Source organism: Onychostoma macrolepis, chromosome 13, assembly GCF_012432095.1.
Source record: "Onychostoma macrolepis isolate SWU-2019 chromosome 13, ASM1243209v1, whole genome shotgun sequence".
Classification (NCBI taxonomy): Eukaryota; Metazoa; Chordata; class Actinopteri; order Cypriniformes; family Cyprinidae; genus Onychostoma; species Onychostoma macrolepis.
Genome location: NC_081167.1, coordinates 23,288,588 through 23,314,319, shown reverse-complemented (window position 1 = coordinate 23,314,319; position 25,732 = coordinate 23,288,588). Strand labels below are relative to the sequence as shown.

Sequence of the window (25,732 nt, the reverse complement as noted above, 5' to 3'; positions counted from 1 at the left end):
CCTTCGCAGATCAGGATTTGAAATCGAAATTGTTTACCAGGGTAATTAAATATGATTAAATGTGATTCAACAGGATTGTGTTTAATAAAATTCGAGAACCTTGAATCTGTTGTAACCTATATTAATTACTGTGTTATTCATGAAACACATCAGAAAAGAATGATTCACGGGATTATCTGGAACACTTATGAAGCACATTTCTTTAAAGTACTGCAGACAAAAACAACACAAGACCAATTTAGTTACAAATGAAGGTACCTTTTATTGCAAACATTTGAGGACTTTGGCACCTGCAAGGCACAGAATACACTGTCATGAATGAGCAAATGAGTCGAATGGGTCTGCAAAAGAACTGGGGAAAATAATTTTCACATAGGGAATTCCTTTCACAGAAAGGACAAAGTCTAGCTGCAGACACATAGGGTAAACGGTACATGGAGCCCATGTATGATCGGCTGCACACAGAACCGATGCAAGTGTTCAATCACCATGAACTCCAACAGCAACCAAAATTATTATAAGACAGCTTGGCCATTTCAAATTCATTGCTGCTTTTCAAAGGGGCGGAGAGGTGAATCTGAAGACAGGTGAGGGTCTCCATAGGTACTGCACTAATGTTCAGCAGAACGCACAAAGTCATGACACGAAGGCCCACGTGCACATGAGCTTTTAAGTGCTGTCCATCCAAACCGCCATGCAAAAAAAAAAAAAAAAAAGAGGATCTTTTAATTGGAAGTGGGGTTTATCTGCACTGGTTCTTCATCTTTAGTGTCTACCTTCCTTTAAATTGAGTGTCCATACACTCTCTTTTTTGTTTAAATGGAAGAATTGCATGTTGGAACCTTTAAATAAGGTTTCTAATACTGTCTCCCATTAACAGCTTAATACTGACAGGCAACACACCATTAAAACAAACACACATATAGCAGTCTTTCTTTATAAAACTACATAAAGAAATAAACTTCCAGTTTGACATAAAATCATCAGACGCATAAAGAAAATGGGAAACTAAAGGAAAGTCTATGGAAGACTGATTTTTTCCCCCTTGATCAGCAACAGTATCGGCTGTGTGCAAATGTCTCTAAATCAAGAGCCTCGGCGGCCTGAAATCCCATCAGTCGTTCATCCTGCGGGGCGGCACACCCGGCACTGAGCCCTCTGATTATGATACTCACATGATTCAGTTACCACAACCCCAAAAAGCTCATTAGGTTTAGTGTTATTCTAGGAGTCAAGACTGAGGCGCTTCCTTGGAGACGAGGATGGAAGTAAACAGGAGTGCAGAAACTTTAGTTTTATGTTCTGAGAACCTGCATAGTGAATTCAAGGCACTAAGGGTTTACTTATGGCAGCACACACACACACACACACACACACTTTTGGATACTTTGGTAAGGCAGATTTTCCTAGATTTTAGTATTTTGGCATTAGGATATTGCAGATTCTCTTGCTTGTTTTGGATACACACGCACACACGTACTAAACTACCTTAAAGGGATAGTTCACGTAAAAATTAAAACTTCTGTCATTTACTCAGTCATTCTAAGTCTGTATCATTTCTTTTCTCTTCTGTGGGACACAAAAGGAGATGTTTAGCAGATTGTTCAAGCTGCTCTTTTCTGTATAATGAAATTAAATGGTAACCAGGGCTGTCAAACTTCGAGAAAAAAGACAAAAAGCAATATAAAAGTAGCACCATCCATTCGTAAAAATAATTATGTCTTTAGAAGATCTGAAATATAGATCTTAGTCAGCGTAGATGTCATATTGAATTTAAATGGATAGTTCACCCAAAAATGAAAATTGTGTCATCATTTACTCACCCTCGTGTAATTTCAAACCTGTATGACCTGTATGGAACACAAAATCATTTATTTTGAAAAATGCTGGCAACTATACAGTTTTGGTTCCCATTGCCTTCCATTATATGGACAAAAACAAAAAATGGGAAAACAAATCAATGGGAACCTAAACTGTTTGGTTATCAGCATTCTTCACAATATCTTCTTTTGTGTTCAGCAGAAGAAGAAAAAAATGCATACAAGTTTGGAACAACATTAGCGTGAGTAAATGACAACAACATTTTTCTTTTTGGATAAACATGGTTGAAAACGAGGCTCTAAGTGATAAACTTACAGTCTTCAAAATGGCACACACTGTATAAAGTTCCTAGATCATGGGGAATTCTTACAACTCGTCTTAAAGTGTTTTTGGATGTTATTAAACAAGAGCACAGTCCATTGAACACACTGTACTTTCATCCCTTGCAAGCTCATTTTCATTCCTGCCAACATAAAATATGTCACTACCCTCAGGTCTATAGCACAGAAGATTTACAACTTATGACATTTTTTTTTTATTGTACCAGCATGGAAAAGCGCAACCAGCACGGTTATCAGAATTTCCCCTTTTGTGTTCCACAGAAGAAAGCAAGCTGGGTTTGTAATGACGAGCCAGTTAGTAAATAACTGAATTTCTGTTTTTCCGTTTACTATCCTTTTCATTTGTTCTGGGGCTCTTTTCAATACTCTCTGCCTTAAACCACAAACTCTGGTTCTGCTTCGGTGGTTAAGTGTTCTGTGGTCAGATCTTCTCTGTCCAGATCCAGAGAAAAATACTTGCTGGTTCTCTTGATGGGAAACGCATGCTGGTTATTCCGGATGCCTGCGCACTGATCTGCAATTCCCTGGTACCCACAGCCCACCGTGTCCCCGAGGTCTGGCTCGCAGCCAAACGTATAGCTATGTGCTGTGTCCTGGCAAAGCTCTGCCCACTCCTGACAGTTCTTCTGGAACAGACGAACATCATCCAGTGATTGGCTGTGCCGGTCTGCGGAGGTCTGGCCCTTCCTGCCCATCGCCGTCTAATAAAACAAAGACAATAAAACGCACGTCAGCACTTGGGAAACTAACAAGCCGCATTAAAACACAGAAATCACAGACTACACTAACTCTCAACTAACCCTAAAATCTCAGAGAGCGGTTAGCTGTACACTCACATGAATTCACAGATGAGAAACGACAGTGCTGTTGGGTGTAGGGTAAGGCTGCCCTAAACAAATACTGTTAAGAGGAAGTGGGGTTACCAGCACTGTTAAAAGAGATTACAGGATTACTCAACAGAACGATGCAGCTCAAAATGCAGAGTGGATGTCCTCGGTTTGACTTCAGTGGTTGAGACTGTCATTTAACAGCTGTAACGTGTTGTGTGTGTAAACGTGTGTGTGTATAGGTGCACCTGGGGAAGACATTCAATGCTTTGGCCCCTCATTCTAACGACAGTCTCTGATGAGCTGGATGTGGAAGAACTGACTTCCTTCACCACTAACCCTGAAATGCACAAACACAGACAACACACAAGGATCATTAACAATCATATTCTCTCATCAGCCATTTGAAGGTCACTAGGGTCAACGATTCAAACTCCACCGCCTTCAAGTTCTTGTCAATTAAGACGAATGGATTTTCATACTTTAGCGACTTCCAATGATTATTTCTATGACTCTTTCATGACATTTCCAGCCATCCATTATTACTGGATAATGCAATATATATATATATATATATATTGTGGGAAGATCATTCTGGTAGATAAGATATATAAAATATATATATATATTTTTTTATAAAAGCACCCAAAAAGGCCAATTTCTAGTCAATAAAATGTTTTAGAGCAGAGCATAAATTGCCATGGCTTTTGGCAATTTATCAATCTCCAATGACTTTTGCAGGCCTGAAAATCATCATTTCAAAATTTGACTGACAAAGTGACTTGGAAAGTTAGTGCTAAAAGGTCAAACTACAGCTAATGTCTGCCAGAGATGACACAGCTTGAATTTATCCACCTGTCAGCAACAGGTGTGGTTGATACACCCAAGCCTTTAGAAATCATTATAATATGCTGATTTGGTGCTTAAGAAACATTTCTTATTATCAGCGTTGAAAAAAAAAAACAGCTGTGCTACTTAATATATTTTGTGGAAACCATACATTTTTTTACAGAACAAAATAGAAAGTTGAAAAAAAAAAAAAAACTGCATTCAAACAGAAAAACAGAAATCTTAAAGGGGACCTATTATGCAAAAGTCACTTTTATAAGGTGTTTGAATAGAGTTGTATGGCTGCAGCGTGTGAAAACAACCAGCCTGTAATATTAAAAACTAATTTTTTAACATTATTAAAACTCAACTTATTTTTTTTATAAAACCAATAAAATCATGAACAGTCTTTCCAAAAGAGCCGTTTCAGATTCTCCCTCTGTTCACATCACCGAGGGTAAAAAGTCCCACTCTCTGCCCTATTAGCATAAACACAGCCCTGAGTGAGTAGCTGCGGTCCGCAATTACTGGAGATATATACAATGTCAGCGCCAAAATGTTACCATAATCTTCCCACACTGTGGTTAAATTGCATTTTCGAAGGAAATATCCTGGGAAAAAATCAGTAACGTCCCCTAAATGTTTAGGAATCAGTACTTTGTGCGTGAACAACAGCTCCAAACAAAGTAAGTATCACGCGTTTGTTTTCCAAATTGCCTTTCTGAAAGAGCTTCTTGGCACTCTGTAAGGCTAATTGTTAAAGCTATCGTTGTCTCTGCCTGTTTTCACTGATGCTGCCTTCAAGTGCTACCAGAATGATCTTAAATAGGAATGTGGTAGTTAAAAGTAGCATGTGAAAGCAATGCGAGTTGATAGCTTGAAGTTGTCGAGCTCATAATCAGAAGTGGGACTTATAAAGTTTGTGAAAGCAAGAGATCAGCTATGTTGTTATTTTTATCCCGCCGTGCTCCCCATCTGTGTAATTCATAAACACTCATTTATTATGCACAGTATAATCAGATGACTTGACTTTGAAACAGAGTATGTTTTCTGTAAAGATAACAGGCTTGTACTAATAGTGGAATGTTTATTTGCAAAGGCTAGCACTGTTAATGCGGAGCTTGAGCTCTTGAAGCTCTGCCCTCTTCTCCGGGAGCAACAGCTCATTTGCATTTAAAGCAACATACTCAAAATCAGCACGTTTGGGCTCATACCCTGAAAGTGGCAATTTTAACAAGCTATACAAATTTATCTGTGGGGTATTCTGAGCTACAATTTCACATATACGCTCTGGGGACATCAGAGACTTGTTTTACATCTTGTAAATATCTTTATAAATATCTTTACTGTCACTATTGATCGATTTAATGCATCCTTGCTGGAAGTATTAATGTCTAAAAAAAAGAAAAAAAAAGAATGGTAGTTGTAATATTATTACTAATATAATACAATATAATATAATATAATATAATATATGCTTGTATATACCAGAGCATCCGTTGTTCTGTGCTGACAGCATGTCCTCTGTGATGTGAATACACAGTTCCTGGTTGAGATCTAAATCGTGAAGATCTTCACAACTTTTCGGATCATCAACCAACATCTCAATCTCTGAAGAAACACAAACACACAGAGACTCTGAGCACTGAAACTTCTAATGCTTCAGTACTAAGACTAGTACAAATGAGATTTGATCAGTGCACCCATCATTCAGCATTTATTATTGATACTATTATTACTAATGTAATGAGTCTGCGAGTTACAAATATTGGCTGTCAGAAATGTGTCATATTCATCTGTTTGTGTTTCCCCTACCATCTTCATCCAGGCAGTGCTCCTTGCTGCTGCTCTCGATGCCAGACGTGTGTGTGCTGGCATGACTGGTGTTGGAAGACGAGTGTGTTCTCAGCGGTCGGTGGGGTGTGTTTGTAGGTGTTCGGAAACTGTCAGTGTCAACGCCGGATGTGCGGGAGCTGCCATGACTCGTGGTGGAGTGTCGTGAAAAGGGATTGGGTCGTGACGTGCTGCCTGCACTGCTGCCGCTGGCACGTGAACGCTGCTCCAAATGATCCATGTCCGCCTCCAGAGCGTCGCTGATATATGACTCCCTGTACTGCTTCTTTTCTGAGAACACACACAGTTTAATAATGTCAACCATATGCTCGGGGTCCTTTGTAAAACAAAACAATAACACTTCCATGACAACACAAGTAAAGAAAAAAAGAAAAGAAAATTTTATTCTGCTGAGTATGTCCACGTTTGTAAAGTCAGTTAATTATTAATATTTTCAATCATGAATTATACACTGAAAAAAATAAATTTCACAAATAATTACAAAGAAATGGCAAGTAACACTGAATTAAACATAAAATGTTGTGGTAGAAAGACTGAAATAGTATTTTAATGTAAGATGGCACTGCACACGGCAGCCACAGTGATTAGCTCTCCAGTCTTTGTACTGTTTTTGTTAGTTCTTCCTGTTTTTTTGTTTCTCAAACACGATCAGTTTTACCAGGGATGAACTGCTGAACATTTGGCAGAACACACCACAAAACCTTTTACCGGATTTCGATTATTCGGACGTTTTGCTGAATGTTGTAGTCAGCGGAGCAGCAGCACTGGTCAAACGCTTCAGGACACGCAGAAGGGGGAAGCCTAGTGCCATTCCGGACAGTGCGCTACATCCGCCACGCTTTCAGCTGTTTAGAGCGGACCACGACACAGAATCAACGGGGAAATCGCACGGCGGCGGGACATGCTTTTACATCCACGAAAGGTGGTGTACAGATGTAACTGTTAAAGAAGATGTGCTGTTCTGACCTAGAAGCTCTCTTCATTAACTGTAAGCCATTCTACTTGCCGTGGGAGTTTTGCTCGTTCATTCTCGTGAGTGTTTACATTCCTCCGCAAGCGCACGTTAGCTCAGCTTTACAGAAACTGGCTGATCAGATCACAGAGACAGAACAACAGCACCCAGACTCTGTTTAAAGTCCTTTAGGATTGTACTTGTCAGACTCATGTCACACTGTGGGGTATCAATTGTCATTAATGTCAGACTGTACGACAGTCAAGACGCGTTAAAATGGGTGTGCGCAAGAAAACTTGTCTGGAGTGCTGCACCATCAACCCATACACGTCCAGTGACCGCGAGCTGCATTGCATGCGGAGCTGTAATGTTGGCTATCATTAAAAAGTATATGACTGGCAGCAATACCGGCGTATTTAAGAAGAATAGTGTAAGCAGCAATACACACCCACATGAAAACAGCAGCGCAACTGGTGTTTATCATAGCAAAGGCAATGTATGAATTCCGTGAGCGGAGGACGAGAGCTCCAGAGTTTATGCGGTTAGAAGAAATCTTTAGCATTAATTCTGATCATAAAAGGTAAAATTTGATCGCAACGGCCATTAAGCGGCTGTCGGTGAACATGTCAAACCAGCGATCAAAGACTACAGATTTTAGCCTAGGATTATAGGAATCTTTTAGGATTTTCAAAATGTCTCAGACGACCAAATCGTGGCCAAAATCACAGTATGAGCCAGGCTTAAGTATGTGTGTTAGATATATAAGTGTATAAATAGTGTGTGTTCCACAATTATTGTCAGGTGTTCATGAGATGGATTGCCTGAGGGAAGAAACTGTTCCTGTGTCTGGCCGTTCTGGTGCTCTGAGCTCTGTAGCGTCGACCAGACAGCAACAGTTCAAAGAGGGAGTGTGCTGGATGTGAGGGGTCCAGAGTGATTTTGCCATCCCTTTTGCTCACTTTGGATGAGTACATGAGTAATGAGAAATGAGACATGAGTAATGTCCTTCAGGTGGGCCAGGACCAGTTTTTCAAAAGACTTCATGACCACAGACGTTAGAGCCACAGGCCTGTAGTCATTTAGTGCTGTAATTTTGGATTTCTTTGGGATGGAGATGATGGTAGAGCGTTTGAAGCATGAAGGGACTTTGCACAGCTCCAGTGATCTGTTGAAGATCTGTGTGAAGATGGGGACTGGTGTAACACAATCTGGGCCTGGTGCTTTTTTCCTTTTCTGCTTCCGGAAGACCTGGCGCACCTCATCTTCGCTGATCTTAATTGCAGGTGTGGGGGAGAGGGGGGTTGCTGGAGATGTTAATGGTGTGGAGAGGTGTTCAGGGCGGGTGTGGGGTGTTTTTTCAAACCTGCAGTAGAACTCATTCAGATCGTCTGCCAGTTGTTGATTCTCCACAGTGCTGGGAGATGGTGTCTTGTAGTTGGTGATCTCTTTCAGACCTTTCCACACTGATGCTGAGTCACTGGAAGAGAATTTAATCCATATTTTTTGAAAAATTCCTTTTCCAGTGTGTATTTGGCCTGTTTATACAAGACTTTGTCCCCGTTCCTGTAAGCATCTTCTTTGGCCTGACGGAGCTGTCTGAGTTTTGCAGTGAACCACGGTTTGTTTGTTGTTGTAGGTTAAATGAGTCCTGGTAGGAATGCACATATCTTCACAGAAACTGATATAAGATGTTACAGTCTCTGTGAGCTCGTCCAGATCGATGGCAGCAGCTTCAAAAACACTCCAATCAGTAAGAAAGAAACAGGCTTGTAAATCCCGCTCTGCTTCATTAGTCCATCTTTTAACAGTCCTTAAAACAGGTTTAGCTGATTTCAGTTTCTGCCTGTAGGTCGGTATGAGATTAACCAAACAGTGATCAGAGAGTCCTAAAGCTGCCCGTGGGACAGAGTGATATGCATCTTTTATTGCTGTGTAACAGTGATCCAATATATTACTATCTCTGGTGGGACGTGTGATGTGCTGTCTGTATTTTGGCAGTTCACGGGAGAGATTGGCTTTATTAAAGTCACCGAGAATTATTAAAACAGAGTCCGGTTGTTGTTGTTCTGTGTCTGTGATCAGATCAGCTAGTTTCTGTAAAGCTGAGCTCACGTGCGCTTGCGGTGGAATGTAAACACTCATGAGAATGAACGAGCAAAACTCCTGCGGCGAGTAGAAAGGCTTGCAGTTAATGAAGAGCACTTCTAGATCTGAACAGCACATCTTCTTTAACACGGTTACATTTGTACACCACCTCTCATTGATGTAAAAGCATTTGTCCGGCAGAGCAGAAGTAGTTCGTCCGTTTTGTTAGGTAGAGAGCGGAGATTCGCCAGATGGATGCTAGGCAGTGGTGTCCAAAATCCGCGCTGTCTGAGCTTCATGAGCGCGCCAGCTCGCGTCCCCCGTCTGCGTGTCCTGAAGCGTCTGAACAGAGCCACTGCTCCCCCGACTACTATGTCCAGCAAAACATCCGAATAATCGAAAACTGGTGAAATATCAGGTGGTGTGTACTTCCGAATGTCCAGCAATTCGTCTCTGGTGAAACTGATTGCAGGGATATAACTAAAGACAGGACAAACTAACAAAAACATAAAAACAACTGCGGATGACGCCACGGAGGCTGCCATGAGTAGCGCCATCTTGGATCGAATGATCCAAGACTACATGATCCAAAACTACTACTACTGATAATGACTACAGACCTGTGGCTCTAACGTCTGTGGCCATGAAATCATTTGAAAGACATTTTGGCATATCTGAAGGATATCACTGGACCCTTACTGGACCCCCTGCAGTTTGCCTACAGAGCAAACAGGTCTGTGGATGATGCACTCAACATGGGACTCCACTACATCCTGCAACATCTCGACAGACCAGGGACTTATGTAAGGATCCTGTTTGTAGACTTCAGCTCCGCTTTTAACACCATTATCCCATCACTCCTCCAGCCCAAATTAACTCAGCTATCCTTCCCCACCTCTGTCTGTCAGTGGATCAACAGCTTCCTGACAGACAGGCAGCAGCTAGTAAAGCTTGGTAAATTCAGCACCAGTCCATTGTGAAAAAGGCCCAGCAGAGGTTGTACTTCCTTCGGCAGCTGAGGAAGTTCAACCTGCCACAGGAGCTGCTGAAACAATTCTACTACGCCATCATTGAATCAGTCCTCTGCACTTCAATAACTGTCTGGTTCAGCTCAGCTACCAAATCTGACCTCAGAAGACTACAGAGGATAGTCCGGACTGTTGAGCGAATCACTGGTACAACCCTCTACACTCTCCAAGAACTGTACTCATTCAGAGGGAGCAAAAGAGCTGGCAAAATCACTCTGGACCTCTCACATCCAGTACACTCCCTCTTTGAACTGCTGCCGTCTGGTCGACGCTACAGAGCTCTGAGCACCAGAACAGCCAGGCACAGGAACAGTTTCTTCCCTCAGGCAATCCATCTCATGAACAGTTGGCAATAAACACACAACACTATTATACATTATTTACTTAACACACATGCTTATTTACATTTCAAATTGGCACATATCATACATAATTGTCTATATTATATATTGTGTTTTTGCTATTTTGCACATTGTCTATTTTGTATATTATTCTTTTTATTATCTGTGTCCTGTCCTGTCGCTGTCATTCTGTTGCACTGTGGAGCTTCTGTCACTATAACAAATTCCTCGTATATGTAAACATACCTGGCAATAAAGCTCATTCTCATTTACAGCGTTCATTTAAATTTCAATTACTAGCTTAAGAAATGTTCCCATTCCAGCAAATTTATTATGCATATTCTCAAGATACCTTCATTTTCCTCCAGTCGTCGAACCTGTTTCAGCACAGGCTGTAGGTTCATATACAATCGGTGGCTGTTGCTGAGCAACTGCAGGAGGTGTCGTGAGCGCAGAGGACAGCCTGTGTAGTAGATGAGCTTCCTGGCTGAAGGTAAACCATCAGGAAGAATCTCAAACCTCTTCCCCTGTGGACAGGAAATGAGTCAATGGTTGATTCCTCTAAAAAGTGTAAACGCTGTGACCCTAATGGCACAGAATTATATACTACAACTTCAAATCATACTAATAAAGCACTGTAATACTGACCACAAACACCAGTTTCCCCACGTTGGTCCAGGGAAAATCATACAAGAGTTGCCTGACAGTTCCCACATTCTAAAAAAAAAAAATCAAACAAAAAAAAGTGACCATCACTACATAGAGATACACAATGTATAAGAGCTGCATTTTATACAACTTGCTGTGTAACCTCAGTAAGTAAGTGTTCAAACAGCATACCTGAAAAATCTGAATCCCACGTAAGGTCAGTCCTAGAGTTAAAGAAGCATCCAGCTCTTTCTTATCCTGACGCCCCCAAGAAAAAAAAAAAATTCACATTGTTGAAAAATCAGTCTGTATGCACACACACACACACGCACACTGAGTCAATAGTTCTTCTCTGACCTTGTAAAGGCGGTAATAATGAACAGTCACATCATCCAAGAGCGCTGCTTCCTTTATGTATTTCAGCTGGGCCTCTGATGCCGTAAGAGCAAACTGCTCTTTGTGCATGTTTGGGATATGACGGAGAATATAGTCACATCCTCTCTTTGCAATTACCTAGAAAAGATAGAACCAGAACAATAATAAAGCACACCTTCTGACTGATAAATTTACATGATTTTCCAGTTATACTTAATTATTCTTTAAAATAAATTAAGTTAAAAAGAACAGCATTTATTTAAAATAGAAATCTTTTGTAACAATATACACAACTGTTGAAAAGTTTCAGAGTCAATTTCTTTTCTCTTTTTTTGAAAAATGTAATACTTTTATTCAGCAAGGATATGTTCAATTGATAAAAAGTGATAGTAAATTTATATTGTTCGAAAAAGATTTTTATTTGCTGTTCTTTTTAACATTTTATTTAAAGAATCCTGAAAAAAGTATCACAGGTTCCAAAAAATATTAAGCAGCACAACTGTTTCCAACACTGAGAAATCAGCATATTAGAATGATTTCTGAAGGATCATGTGACACTGATGAAAATTTAGCTTTGCCCCCACAGAAATAAATGATATTTTAAAGTATATTAAAATAGAAAACCATTATTTAAAATTGTAATAATGTTTCACAATGAAATGTTTTACAGTTTTATTATACAGTTTCTCAGTTCACCTATTGGCAGGTGTAGTCAAAAGTTAACCCACTGCAGATTTGTTTTTTTAACTCAAGCAACTAAAACTGGGGAAAAAATAAGACAGATATACAGCAGATGTAATCCTAGTTGTAGGCCTCGGCTCTTCTGATGTCCCTGAACACTTAACATTCATAAAAACACAAAAATCATCATCACAGTGCTGTCAGGACTGTCTGTAATCTCTCAGAGTTCAACAGCACAGTCTACCTCTGACTGCACCATCCTGCAGTAAAGCAGTGTCTCACACCATGTGAATCCAGATGAGAGCACAGCTCAGCAAGCCTAAAGCTAATGCACCAAAGATTCTTTTTAAAAGCTTTTGACTATTTTTAACCTCAATCCTCTACATGCACCGATGAACAAAGCTTCTTTTTACAATAAGTTCTGTTAAATTCAGGGACAGCACAGTGCGGCCCATAAACCACACACAGAGGGTGGTTGGAGCATACGCACATTTAACAGGTTTGATCTGCACAATGATTCATTAGGAAGCCATTTAATGGGGTGCTGAGCAGACTTACCCAGGAGGGAAAATACGCTTCTGGCTGGAAATAGGCACCGAAGTGTTTGTTCCGTTTGAAGTTTCCCAGGTCAGCCTGCAGTGCAAATGCAGCCATAAGGAAATAAGCCTCTTCTCTCTGGATGCACTGAGACTGCAGTACCTGCTTCCGCAAGTGCCAGTAGTAATAATACCGTGCCACGCGATCACTAAAAGACAGACATAGAACATATTCAGTCATTTTTCAAAAATGATTGAAAAATACAGTGAATACAGTAATACTGCGAAATATTATTACAATTAAAAACATTTTCAGCAGTCATTACTTCAGTCACATGATCTTTCAGAAATCATTCTACGATGGTGATTTGGTGCTCAAGGCACATTTTTATTATTTTCAGTGTAGAAAACTGTTGTGCTGCTTAATATTTTTGTGGAAACAGTGATACTTTTTCTGAATTCTTTGATAAATAAAAAAATTATATTTTTGGAAATAGATTTTTTGTCACTTTTGATCAATTAAATGCATTTAATCTTACTGACCCAAAACTTTTGAATTAGGGCTGCACGATATATTGCATGCGATTGTCATGCGCATCTCGTCAGTAAAGCCAGTTCTGTGATTTGTAATAAATCTCCGTCACCTGTTTTCAAATGGAGCGCCATTTAATACTCAGAGCCGTAGTTCACTGACAAGCTACGCAATATCACGTTCAATATCGCAGGCGATTCATCTGCGATTCTGAGCGCAAATTGCGTAGCTTGTCAGTGGTGATGGAGATTTACTGCTAATCACGGAACCGGCTTTACTGACGAGAATCACGTGACAATCGCATGCGATATATCGTGCAGCCCTATTTTTAATGGTACTGTAGATATGCGTGTGTCTCACCTTATAAGTCTGCCGTTTTCAACATAATACTGTGCTCTGAAGTGAACAATCATAGGAGGTCCAAACTGGTCAATTCCCTGCAGTTGGCAAAAATTGTGTCAAAATGTGCAACAACAACAACAACAAAAACAATTCTCCAAGAAAAATGTAACTCTGTATGCACAATACCTTGCTGGCTTCCCGTTTCCACTCTTTTGGACAATATTTAGACAGCTTCTGTCCCAGTTCCATGTATATGTGTTCATTGTCTAGAAGAACAAAAGCACAATTATAACAATGAAACACACGTGCATTTAGATCTTTAATGTTTGTGTATATATATATATATATATATATATATATATATATATGTAATGGATAATGGGAAAAAGTCAGTAAATTCCAGCAAATAAAAGCCTGACAGGGTGGACAAGACCAGAAAATACAATAATAACCAGCAGACTGTGTATTATCTCAATACCTGCATGGTTAATTAATAGTTCAGTTAAGAAATGGACATACAACTTTGATATTTGAGTTGAAATGATTTAATCATGAGACTAAAGACATCAAAGGGTGATACACAAGACCCAAAACCCAGGATGCCTGGGATAATCAATACAGTGTGCATCCTTAATATTAAAATATGTGAACACAGAACTGACAAATCAGAATCAACCACAGAGAGCCATGTAAAGTATGTTATGTTGTTTTTAATAAACAAGTGAGTGCGTAATAAAGTATAAAGCTGTTTTAGCCCATTTGTATGTGTGGCAGTGTTTTTTGCCTTACTCTGAATAACACTGAGGCCAAACAGGTGACAGTCCTTCAACCTGAGCAGATCACAGACCTGCACCAACAACTCCTGACAAACAGTCTTAACCTGAGAGAAAAGAACAGATGTATTAGAGAGAGAAAGGACATACTGCGCATGTTTCAGTAGTGGGGAACGAGAAACAGCTTTCACTTACGAATGGAAATGTTTTATACCATTTTGCTGTCTGCAACATTGGCCCTAAAAAGTTGCTTCTCAAACTCTTACCAAACTGTGAAATTACGAGCTATATTTTTACAATGTTCATCTGTAATCAGATTATGTTTTCAATGCAAGCCCACAACACCCAAAATGGCATGTTTAGAACCCGTTTCCCATCAACAACAATCTTTGTATATGATACAAAAAGATAAATATAATTGCAATTGCACTTTTTCCATTTATTTTTAAATCACGGGAAGCTGTGCTGTCTTAAAGCAATCACCACTGGTGTGTCATTGAATGCATGGAGCTTTACTCACACTGACTATTACGTTGAGCGTTTCATCATTCGGGAGGAACACACACACACACCGGCGGTCCTGCATCGTCTTGTTATTGTGGAAAGTCAGTTTGCTCATGTTTGAGAGGCTGCAGCCTGTAGATTTGTGCCCCTCACTGGAGCTCCACCCCTGAGTACCTCCCAGTCACGATGGGATCAGATAACTCACACACATAAAAAAAACACATACATACACACACACACACACACACAAAATCAGACCCTGTGATCGGAGAAACTCAACCTGACTGTTTCAAACCAGCAGTTTCTCCTGGATCAACACACAATCACACCACACAAACACACAGCAGCCCCAATGCCCGATTCTGAAAAAGAGAGAAAGACAGAAATAAATGAATTCAACAAGAAAACAACTAGAAAACATTCCTGTTGAACAAGTATTTCACATAAATATTAGAAAGGTATAATCTACTGGATTTTGTAGGGAGCACAAGAACTGCAGCACTGGATTTCTTCTTCACAGTACAGATGGCAGAAAAAAAAAGGAAAACTGTTTTTGATAGTGATGGACAGCTGTGAGTACATACACTGCAAACACACATTCCGTGCTCTGCATTTGTATTTAGGTAGAAAATATGGTGCAATACTACTTTCTGACATTTTATTGTCATTTTCAGCATCCTTATGTAAAGGATAATGTACCGTCAGCCAGTTGTTATTGCAAAATACAGATTATATAAACATAACAGTTATTGTGTACACTCATCCCATATACAGGTGCTGGTCATATAATTAGAATATCATCAAAAAGTTGATTTATTTCACTAATTCCATTCAAAAAGTGAAACTTGTATATTATATTCATTCATTACACACAGACTGATACATTTCAAATGTTTATTTCTTTTAATTTTGATGATTATAACTGACAACTAAGGAAAATCCCAAATTCAGTATCTCAGAAAATTAGAATATTACTTAAGACCAATACAAAGAAAGGATTTTTAGAAATCTTGGCCAACTGAAAAGTATGAACATGAAAAGTATGAGCATGTACAGCACTCAATACTTAGTTGGGGCTCCTTTTGCCTGAATTACTACAGCAATGCGGCGTGGCATGGAGTCGATCAGTCTGTGGCACTGCTCAGGTGTTATGAGAGCCCAGGTTGCTCTGATAGTGGCCTTCAGCTCTTCTGCATTGTTGGGTCTGGCATATCGCATCTTCCTCTTCACAATACCCCATAGATTTTCTATGGGGTTAAGGTCAGCGAGTTTGCTGGCCAATTAAGAACAGGGATACCATGGTCCTTAAACCAGATACTGGTTGCTTTGGCACTGTGTGCAGGTGCCAAGTCCTGTTGGAAAATGAAATCTGCATCTCCATAAAGTTGGTCAGCAGCAGGAAGCATGAAGTGCTCTAAAACTTCCTGGTATACGGCTGTGTTGACCTTGGACCTCAGAAAACACAGTGGACCAACACCAGCAGATGACATGGCACCCCAAACCATCACTGACTGTGGAAACTTTACACTGGACCTCAAGCAACATGGATTGTGTGCCTCTCCTCTCTTCCTCCAGACTCTGGGACCCTGATTTCCTAGGAAATGCAAAATTTACTTTCATCAGAGAACATAACTTTGGACCACTCAGCAGCAGTCCAGTCCTTTTTGTCTTTAGCCCAGGCGAGATGCTTCTGACGCTGTCTGTTGTTCAAGAGTGGCTTGACACAAGGAATGCGACAGCTGAAACCCATGTCTTGCATACGTCTGTGCGTAGTGGCTCTTGAAGCACTGACTCCAGCTGCAGTCCACTCTTTGTGAATCTCCTCCACATTTTTGAATGGCTTTTGTTTCACATTCCTCTCCAGGGTGCGGTTATCCCTATTGCTTGTACACTTTTTTCTACCACATCTTTTCCTTCCCTTCGCCTCTCTATTAATGTGCTTGGACACAGAGCTCTGTGAACAGCCAGCCTCTTTTGCAATGACCTTTTGTGTCTTGCCCTCCTTGTGCAACGTGTCAATGGTCGTCTTTTGGACAACTGTCAAGTCAGCAGTCTTCCCCATGATTGTGTAGCCTACAGAACTAGACTGAGAGACCATTTAAAGGCCTTTGCAGGTGTTTTGAGTTAATTAGCTGATTAGAGTGTGGCACCAGGTGTCTTCAATATTGAACCTTTTCACAATGTTCTAATTTTCTGACATACTGAATTTGGGATTTTCCTTAGTTGTCAGTTATAATCATCAAAATTAAAAGAAATAAACATTTGAAATATATCAGTCTGTGTGTAATGAATGAATATAATATACAAGTTTCACTTTTTGAATGGAATTAGTGACATAAATCAACTTTTTGATGATATTCTAATTATATGACCAGCACCTGTAGCAGGAGTCAGGACATTATCCTGCTTACTACAAGGCTTCTTATCAAATGACACACTTATTGAAAAAGTGATGCAAGATGAAAGCACTTTCTATTTACTCTTTAATGTAATTAATGTACTTGTGAGATTAATGTTAACTAATCAACTAATAAAAGCAGTCCATAATACTGAAAACATTCTGCATAACACGACAAACAGACAGAATAGCATGTCTTTGTTTTAAAATCTCTTATCCAACTGCAAAGTACAAAACTGTATGACAGGATTCAAAATTCTCTCTGTGATTCTAGATATTTTTGGGACATAACATCTGCTTGCACAAACATGAAACACTAACAGACTGATATCTCTCTCTCTCTGCTTCTATTAGTATCTGTGATATGAGCACAGGCCTACAGAAACTGCTGAACTGACAAAGTGAGAAAGTAACAGTAAAATATTACCAGGACTTATGTCTTTGAGCTCTTATCATGAATGAATTCCATCTCAAAGGACAACAAATATGCAATATCCAATACACACATAAACAATAAATGTTATCTCTCAAATTTAAAGGAATATTCCAGGTTATTTTATACACCACAAGTGTGTACCATCCAAATGAATAATTCAACACAGACAATTTCTTCAGTGTATATCAACTAACATGAAATACTATTATTAAATTGAATGTAAGCTCAAAACATCATAAGCAAGTTATACCAAACCTTAAACTTGTTAGCACTAATTAGCACTTGAATCACTTTCCCATCACATTCTGCTGCTATCTATACAATGGGCCAAAAATATACATTACAAAAATCTAATAAGGAATCAGTTTACAAGTTACGAAGTTAACCACACTACTTTAAACTATTTTCTTCAAAACTTTTTTTTTTCCTTAAAGCTGCAGTAAGTAACTTTTTTTGGTTAAAAATTATCTGAAATCAATATTTGAGCAAGTACATAACGAGCCAGTGTTCAAAACTATCGCCTTGCTTTAGCCCGATTCACAATGGTTAGCTTATAATAATGTTTTCTAATTTGAGTGGTACGGGTAGGTTTTCGTGGGAAATTCAACATGGCACTGCATCACGTCTGTAAACATAAAGAAGTTGTCCCGGCTACTAGGCTATTGCATGTGAGGATCCTGCAGGTGGCAGATCGTTTAGCCTTTTCTCACAGCAGCTAGAAAAATTAAATGCATCATTTTGATGGCGGATTGTGATCCAGAAAGGATTATGTATTTATGAAACACATGTGAATGAAATTAAATTGTATTCCAGTTTTAAATGTGCTTCTGATTACAGATAGCCTGGGATTACACAAGATTTATATTTGAAAGAAAACCAGTTCGAAGGGAGCATAATTTGCTTTTTGGGTTAAAAGAATTTCTTAATATGAAATTCGAATGGCACGACAATTAGATTAGACTGTACAGAAATTTAAATCTACACGCTAATACACACTATACTCATAGTCATGCAATGCTGATGTTGTTAACATTAATAATTTGAGAATAAAGTATAACAATAATAATAATAATTTGCACGGTTTGATGCGATATGAGCCAACCGATCGTTAGATTAAATCACCATTGGTAGCGCGATTTATGGTAATGCTTTTTTCCTCAGTTGGTCAGAACAAACAAGACAGACTTGTTACTTGATCAGATGGCAATATATGGTGAAAATTCTTATTTGAGTCATATATTCCAAGACGTAGGCTAGAATCTGTGATTGCGAAGTACAGTAAATATCCACATCGGTGCAGTGACTGACAGCCACACATTCACCTCAAAACATTAGAATCATCAGCGGAGCCGTGCCAACTCACAACCCACGCAAGCAAGATAATTCCGCAAAAAGCTGCAATTCCAGGTTTTCAAACAGAGATGGTGACAAAGAGGCAAAACATACGGACTGCAGCTTTAAGTTTACTGCCATTTGGCTCCAACAATTGATCAAATATTCTTTGTGGTTTGTGGAACCGCCTATGCACTTTTTTCAGCTCGCTTGGCTGGTCTTTATTAAAGCTTGTTCTATTGTAACATTAAAAGAAATAATTTCAGCAAGTACACATTGGAAAAATGTCAGGCAAAATGCAAAATGGAGTAGTGAGAAAACTTTGCGTGAGCAAGAGAAAGAGAGAAGAGGAAAATGTGCAGCAGTCAGGAGAATTCCACCCAACATCTGCTTCTCATTCCAACAATAGAGGCCTTTGATTCTCACACATACACACACTCAGCTTACATGTACTACAGATGTGTGACGTTCAGATGCATACATCAGATGACAATGACGTGGATTTTGGCTTTTCGTGTTATGGTAGGAGTTCATAAGGGATTTACTTTTAGGTTTCTATAAACATTGCCTACACTAAGGGAAGCAGGCAAACAGCCCAAAGGGGCTCAATAATGGCCCTAAAATCATATAATCTATGACGTGAATGATTAAAGTTAATTTTAAGATGGTATTGCTGAGCAGGATGAAAACAGAACGGAAGAGAGGATTGCACAAATCCACATTTGTCAGGATGTGTGACGTTATGTGTGACGTTATATGAGGTATTTCTTTGCTGAAACGATGGAGAAACTTCCTGGATAATTTTGAGATGAAAACAACCCACATGCATATAAAGTCCCAGTCACAGACAGTTATCATCTGCTACAGTATTAAGGTCTATGTTACGCCTGTCATCCATGTCATCCTGCTACCGCCTCGTTTTGCCTTCAGGGATCAAATCTTACCTTATCTTTAAAGACGACTGCTGAAGTGCTGGGGTTTAGTTTTTACGAGCCGCCTTACATCATCCATTGCGCTTTTACCTCTCAGAATGGAAACATCTAAAACCCATGCAGACAGAAAAACCTTCCAGCAAAGTTGAGGAAAATGTACTAAGAAAGTTCCAGTAAAAAAAACTAGTAAGCAAACATGGACGTATGAGAGGTAAGGAAATGCCACTGATAGGTGGAATCCGCATGTCCAGACCTGTTCAGACACTGTTGGTCCACAGTTATTTAGTGTGATTGTAATCCCAGACACATTCCGCTTTTCACATGCACTGAACTGTTTCTTTATGCCACAGCAGAAGACACAACTAGAGGAGTAGATCATCTGAACACATCTGTACACCTGTTATTAAATCCATTGTATTAAGTTCTTAATTCATTGAAGAAAGTAGATACGTTCTCCTTACACAAAAGATACGGAAGAGCCATTGGCAAAGGAGGTTTTAAAGTCCAAAATAAAAGAATGTAATAAAGGATAAAAAAAAGAGGAATCTGGAGTGTATAAAACAGGTGTAAACAGTTCAGCTGGAGGTCATTTGATACACTTATGTTTTCTGCCAGCTATGATACAGCTTATTACTAATAACAATAATAATGGTAGTAGTGTTTTTTTAGAAGCAAACGTCAGGACAAATCTTCCGGCAATGTTTCATAATAATGCCTTTTTCCTTTTTTTAAAAATTACATTTAAGGCTAATAAATAGAAAGTAAAACGAACCAGAGGTAGACAAAAAATTGTTTGAATTTTATGATACTAACTAAAAAAAAAATTGTAAAATTTTTTATAAAAACACATACACCCACAAACCTACAAAGGACATCAGAAGGACGTGATGTGCTCATAATGTCAATCAGCAGTAAAGCCGTATGAGTTTGGGCTAATTCAGCTGTGGTCAGGACGGAGTAAACACAGATGAATTTCAATATCATGACCTAATTTCATGTTAAACCATTTTTAACCACACCTGTATGAATAATTACTAAAAGGATCATAGAGTCATTTTTTTGTCTTTGAACTTTGGCTTTGAAGCATTAAGATTCTTTTTAATGAAAACTTTAAGACAAAATAAAAGAGAGACTTAGTATATGATTAGATGATTATTACAGGGAACATAATTTATCTGTCAGATACAAAAACATCTAGGCCTATAGCTGTCATGTACACTACAAAAGTTTGAGGTAAGATTTTGAAGAAAATTAATACTTTTATTCAGAAGAAAGGATGCATTATGATCAATAGTAGGGCTGGGCGATATATCTCATGTGATATGCATGCGCATCTCCTCAGTAAAGCCGGTTCCTTGATTAGCGGTAAATCTCCATCACCTGTTTTCAAATGGAGCGGCATTTAATACACGGAGCCGTAGATCACTGACAAGCTACACAATATCGCGTTCATTATCGCAGATGAATCACCTTCGATAATGAACGTGATATTGCCTAGCTTGTAAGTGAACTATCGATATATCGCTCAGCCCTAAAATAGTAACAAAGAAATGTATAATGTTTACAAAAGATTAAATAATTATATTATTTTGACCTTTATTCATAAAAATCCTGGAAAAAAAAAAAAATGTACCACAGAAATACTAGTTTTTTACTAATACTGTTTTCAACATAATGATAATAATTTATTCTTCAGCAACAAATCAACATAATTACAAGAATGATTTCTGAAGGATCATGTGACACTGAATTTCAGCTTTGACATCACAGAAATAATTTTTTTTAAGTTGTTTTAAATGTGAAATATTATTACAAAGTTTTAACTGTATTTTTGTAGTTTTGGTAAACATTACAGAATACTTTCAAAAACATTTTAAAAAATCTTCCCAATCCCAAACTTTTGAGATCATTCCACATATGTACAGTACACATTATGGTCAACATTGATTTTATTTTATTAGAAACTCCTCTTGCAACTCTTGTCTATGCCCTGTGCATGTAACACTGTGTGATGAACTGATTCTGAGTATATGCATCATAAAATTACTTTGATTTATAAACATCTTTAAAAGGATTATTAATGATTGCACATCCAGATTGTTAACACAAGGGCTGCTGGCTGAATCTGGATAGGCATCATAATAGTACCACAGTGCAAGACACTGAACCCAAAGTAATGCCTATACTTTACATTTAAACATTATTTATACAGCCTCTTCACTGTTATTCTGAACAAGTCAGATGATTTTACACAGAGACTATATTAACTAAAATATTTTACAGTACTTCCATCCATACAATATAATTGTTAAGCAACAAACTCTGACATACTAACACACACAAAGATCGCTATAACACAGCTGTTGGAGAGGCAAATAATAAAGGCAACACAAAGAACTACATACAAACCACATTAAAAGGACTACAGGCGCTGCACATGCAATAACAACAAACCTACAAACAATAGCCATGTCAGCTTAACCTACCCAAGCGAACCGGTAAACTAATCCATCTCTACCACTCCTACACTGCCACCGAGACGGCCAATCAGAACATAAGCTTTCTTTTAAAATGTTAAAGAGTTACACCAAAAAAACATGCCATGTGAGAGATACGGTTTCTTCAAAGATGCAGCGGAGTGAGATCATGAAGTCATGCTCATGCAGGTGCACAAGGAAGTTGAGTATCTTTGTCTCATAATTCATAAAGTTTGCATCGATTCTGTTATTTTTCCTGTTTGTTACTGTGAAACTGCTTTGAAACAAAAAGAGCTTTATAAATAAATGTGACGACAACCATTTTGGAAAAATGATTCACTTGAGGATCAGAGAAGGTCACACAGACGAGACACTAAAATCACTAGCAATACCTGGATTTTAATGTCTTTCTCAACAGCATTAATTAGGCAACCAGCAACCTTGTGTTTACAGTCCAGATACATAATCATGAAACATTCTTTAAGGGACATTTCCAAATTAACATAATCAGATGAGCCTTTTTCTCCAGAATCACATGGACAGGTTAGACCAGAGATGGCAGAGGAATCTTTACTCTCTCAGGAGAAATCTTTTTTTGAACATCTATTCTAGCTGCCTTCAGGCAAATAAGACTTCATGAACACACCCACAAACATGCACACATTTACACACACACATGAAGAGCAGCTCAGCAAAGAAAACATCCTGAGGTTAAAAAAAAAAAAAGAGGAGGAAAGGAAACAAAAGGAGAGCAGAAAATGCTTCCTGGCACCAAACCACCACAAACAAACACACAAAGCAAATTTAACACTATGCCCGGCAAAACTAGACCTCATTATTCTTCAGGGCACGACATGAGAACACACACAGGATGTGACTACAGATCGACTCAGGCAAACCTGCATCAAAGCAAACACACTGACAAATCTTCAATGACGAAGTCGATTTGACACGTACGACTGGAAGGATGGAATCCTACTCTAGGTAAAAATCACAAACACTTTGAGATTCAAATGATAAAATTACACAAACACAACTTATCACGAGCAATCGCTGAATACATCAATTGTTTTAGTGCAGATTTGAGATTGTTAAAAGAGCAAAACTAATCTAAAAGTAGGAAAATACAACTGACTAACAACTATTACTAATAAACTCAAAATTAATTTTATCTCCTAGCATGTTATAATTGAGGCGGCCAATGAAACGATCCCCCTGCTGGTAACAAACAGAAAGACGGCATAAGCCCTTCCAGAGACCCACACTTCAACCTTACGCATTAAAGATTTTCAGCGCTTAGAGAAAATCACTGTAACACAAGAGAGGATAAACGTGAGACCCTTAAACACTGGTCGGTGTAGAGTTGCACTGGGCTAATATTAAACCCGCCCTGACCGCAAAAAGGAAATTGTGAACATTCCTGAATCCAAAAGAGACGAGGAGAGAGAGGGGGAGAATAAGAAAGAATCTTTTCTGATTCATGTCGTGTTGTGATGCAATTAATCTGCATGTTCCTTTGAGACTGGCATCACTTCCTGATGGTTTGGGGTCCCTATGCTGTGCATATAAAAATTAAGAGTAATTTCAAAATTAATATATTAATGTCAGTGATTGTTATCTAGCATAGTAAACCTACTATTTACATCGGAGTCAATTTTAACACATTGTCAGAAAAAATACAATAATAACAATGTAATATACACTAAAAAAACTGACATCTACCAGTGTACACCAACCACACAAATGTAGTATTTGTGTTTTATATTTGAGGTCTCCCAAATCTTAAACTTACGTAACATTGTCATAGCAGTGTTGTGAAGCCTGTTTTACCAAAAATAAAATTTTGTTTATATTACTTCTCACAAGGTTCAATATCAGCACCCAATATTTTAATATTAAGAATGTTTATCAGATGCTAAAAAGGGTCTCTGGGTTTTTCAAACCCCATAAAGAAGTAAACATGTCTATGATGCTCTAAAATGCTGTCTAGATGGGCAGCACATCAGGTTTTGAGACACTTCCAATGGGTCTTATTACAGCAGACCTTAACTTGGACAAACCCCACATAGCCCCCAGGGTTATGTAGGCCATTGAGCTGGCTGGGTGCTATAAACCAACCCAAAGTACCAACACATTACTCCACAAATAGCCAGGGAATGCCATATTATGGTCTAGAAGTAGTTTCATGACCTAAACGTGGATTTAAGCAGTATAAACTTACCATGGTAAACAAAGTTTCCGCCAAAATCTGTGTAACGTTAATATACCACGATGAAACAATGTAAGAAGCCTTCAGAATCTTTCTCAGAAACATCTCGTAACGTGGTGACTAATGCCAAGTGACCAAAGTTTTACTATAGTAAAATTAACTGTAGTAACTGGCTTCTTGGTGGAAACTATCGTTACCATGGTAAATTTGCAAGGCAGAAAGCAAACACACTGCTGTGTTTTGGTCAAGCTCCATCGGACAGCGTGCGCGCACGCGTGTATGAGTGATTCTGCGGGCCAGCGCTGCCACGTAGAATAAGTTATTTGGGAAATGCAAGGAGACTAAACCCTCTCTAAACCCTGGCACCCATACAGACGAAATACTAAAGTTAAGACAACAAAACTCACCTTTTTGGTGACGGTAATGCCGCGTATTCCCAAACACACCTTCTTCCATGTAACTCTTGCTTTGATTCCTCTAACGTAACGTACTGCGCTCGCCAGTCTAGCACATAATCCCGAGCTGCGAACTCAACCCCATCGGGCTCCCCAACTCTCACAAATCACTATACATGTGGAGGGAATTTCCCAACCGTCTGTAGGAGGGGTGACAAACTCCAAAGGAATCGGGCGGAAACGCGTCTGCTACACGGCGCCTCTTTCCCTCAATTTTTGAAAGGAACGCAGCGGCTGTGCTGTCTTTGTGCGGTCGAGGTGTTTACATTTAACCAAGAGTGGACAAAAGACCACCCCTCTGCAGCTGACGTTGGTAGTGTCCACGGCTGCTCAGCATACCTTTCCCTCAGCCTGCGGGAGAACCGACGAATCCTGATACTAAAGCAAGGGATTGCATTATGAATATTAATGAGGTCCTGCAGACGTTGCCTAGTAACTCTCCTGGAGCGTCCAGTCACGTAGCTAAATTCATATTCATGAACCAAGCCTTCTCCACGGCAGGATTCCCCGATTCGCCAGCGGTCTAGCGCCCTTTGGGTTGCAGCCAATCACGTATGCGTTTTAGTCAAACGTCACGTTACGTGATTAATATTCATTAACCAAGCCCTCGCCCTAGTAGCCTGCTGGGAACTGGAGCTGTTTTGCACATGTAGCCTACTAGAAATTCGGAAAGTTGTAACTGAGGCGGGAGTGCCTTGCGCATAGATTGACTTTATTTTATGCGTTTTATCATCACTCTTTGTATTTTTTTAGTCTTAAAATGTGCAGACCCAGACATAATTATGCAACACTTATGAATTTGCTTGGGGACTGGGAGAGGGGAGATCTTCTCAGAGCATTTGATTGGTCAAAAATCTGTCTAGAGCAGGATGAGTCAATACTATGGTTCATTTTTTTTTTTTCTAGAAGAGAAAAAAAAATTCTAAATATAGGCTGGCCTACCAAAAGTGAATTTGTCAATGTTTAGTTCAGGAAAACAAAAAGGTTGTGAGCAGAGTTTAGGATGGAGGAATTAGGGTTAAGGT

General features: G+C 39.0%; 1 protein-coding gene across 3 annotated transcripts; it reads right to left on the bottom strand.

Moving 5' to 3' along the window:
• Window positions 1-258: 258 nt before the first annotated feature.
• On the bottom strand, window positions 259-25,085 carry frmd6 (FERM domain containing 6). Of its 3 annotated transcripts, none has more exons than XM_058795455.1 (15): window positions 24,660-25,085; window positions 14,485-14,830; window positions 13,981-14,071; window positions 13,378-13,457; window positions 13,210-13,286; window positions 12,340-12,526; window positions 11,083-11,238; window positions 10,918-10,983; window positions 10,726-10,794; window positions 10,430-10,604; window positions 5,633-5,941; window positions 5,306-5,428; window positions 3,238-3,329; window positions 2,999-3,062; window positions 2,657-2,863 (listed from the first exon to the last, which is right to left on the bottom strand). In XM_058795455.1, exons 2-15 carry the CDS (start codon window positions 14,581-14,583, stop codon window positions 2,805-2,807), a joined length of 1,647 nt encoding a protein of 548 aa, XP_058651438.1. In that variant the 5' UTR covers window positions 14,584-14,830; window positions 24,660-25,085; the 3' UTR covers window positions 2,657-2,804. The 3 variants fall into 3 exon arrangements, 2 of the variants coding, with proteins under 2 accessions (XP_058651437.1, XP_058651438.1); XR_009273878.1 differs by having other exon boundaries at window positions 2,779-2,863; window positions 2,999-3,090; XM_058795454.1 differs by lacking the exon at window positions 2,999-3,062 and having other exon boundaries at window positions 259-2,863.
• Window positions 25,086-25,732: the final 647 nt, after the last annotated feature.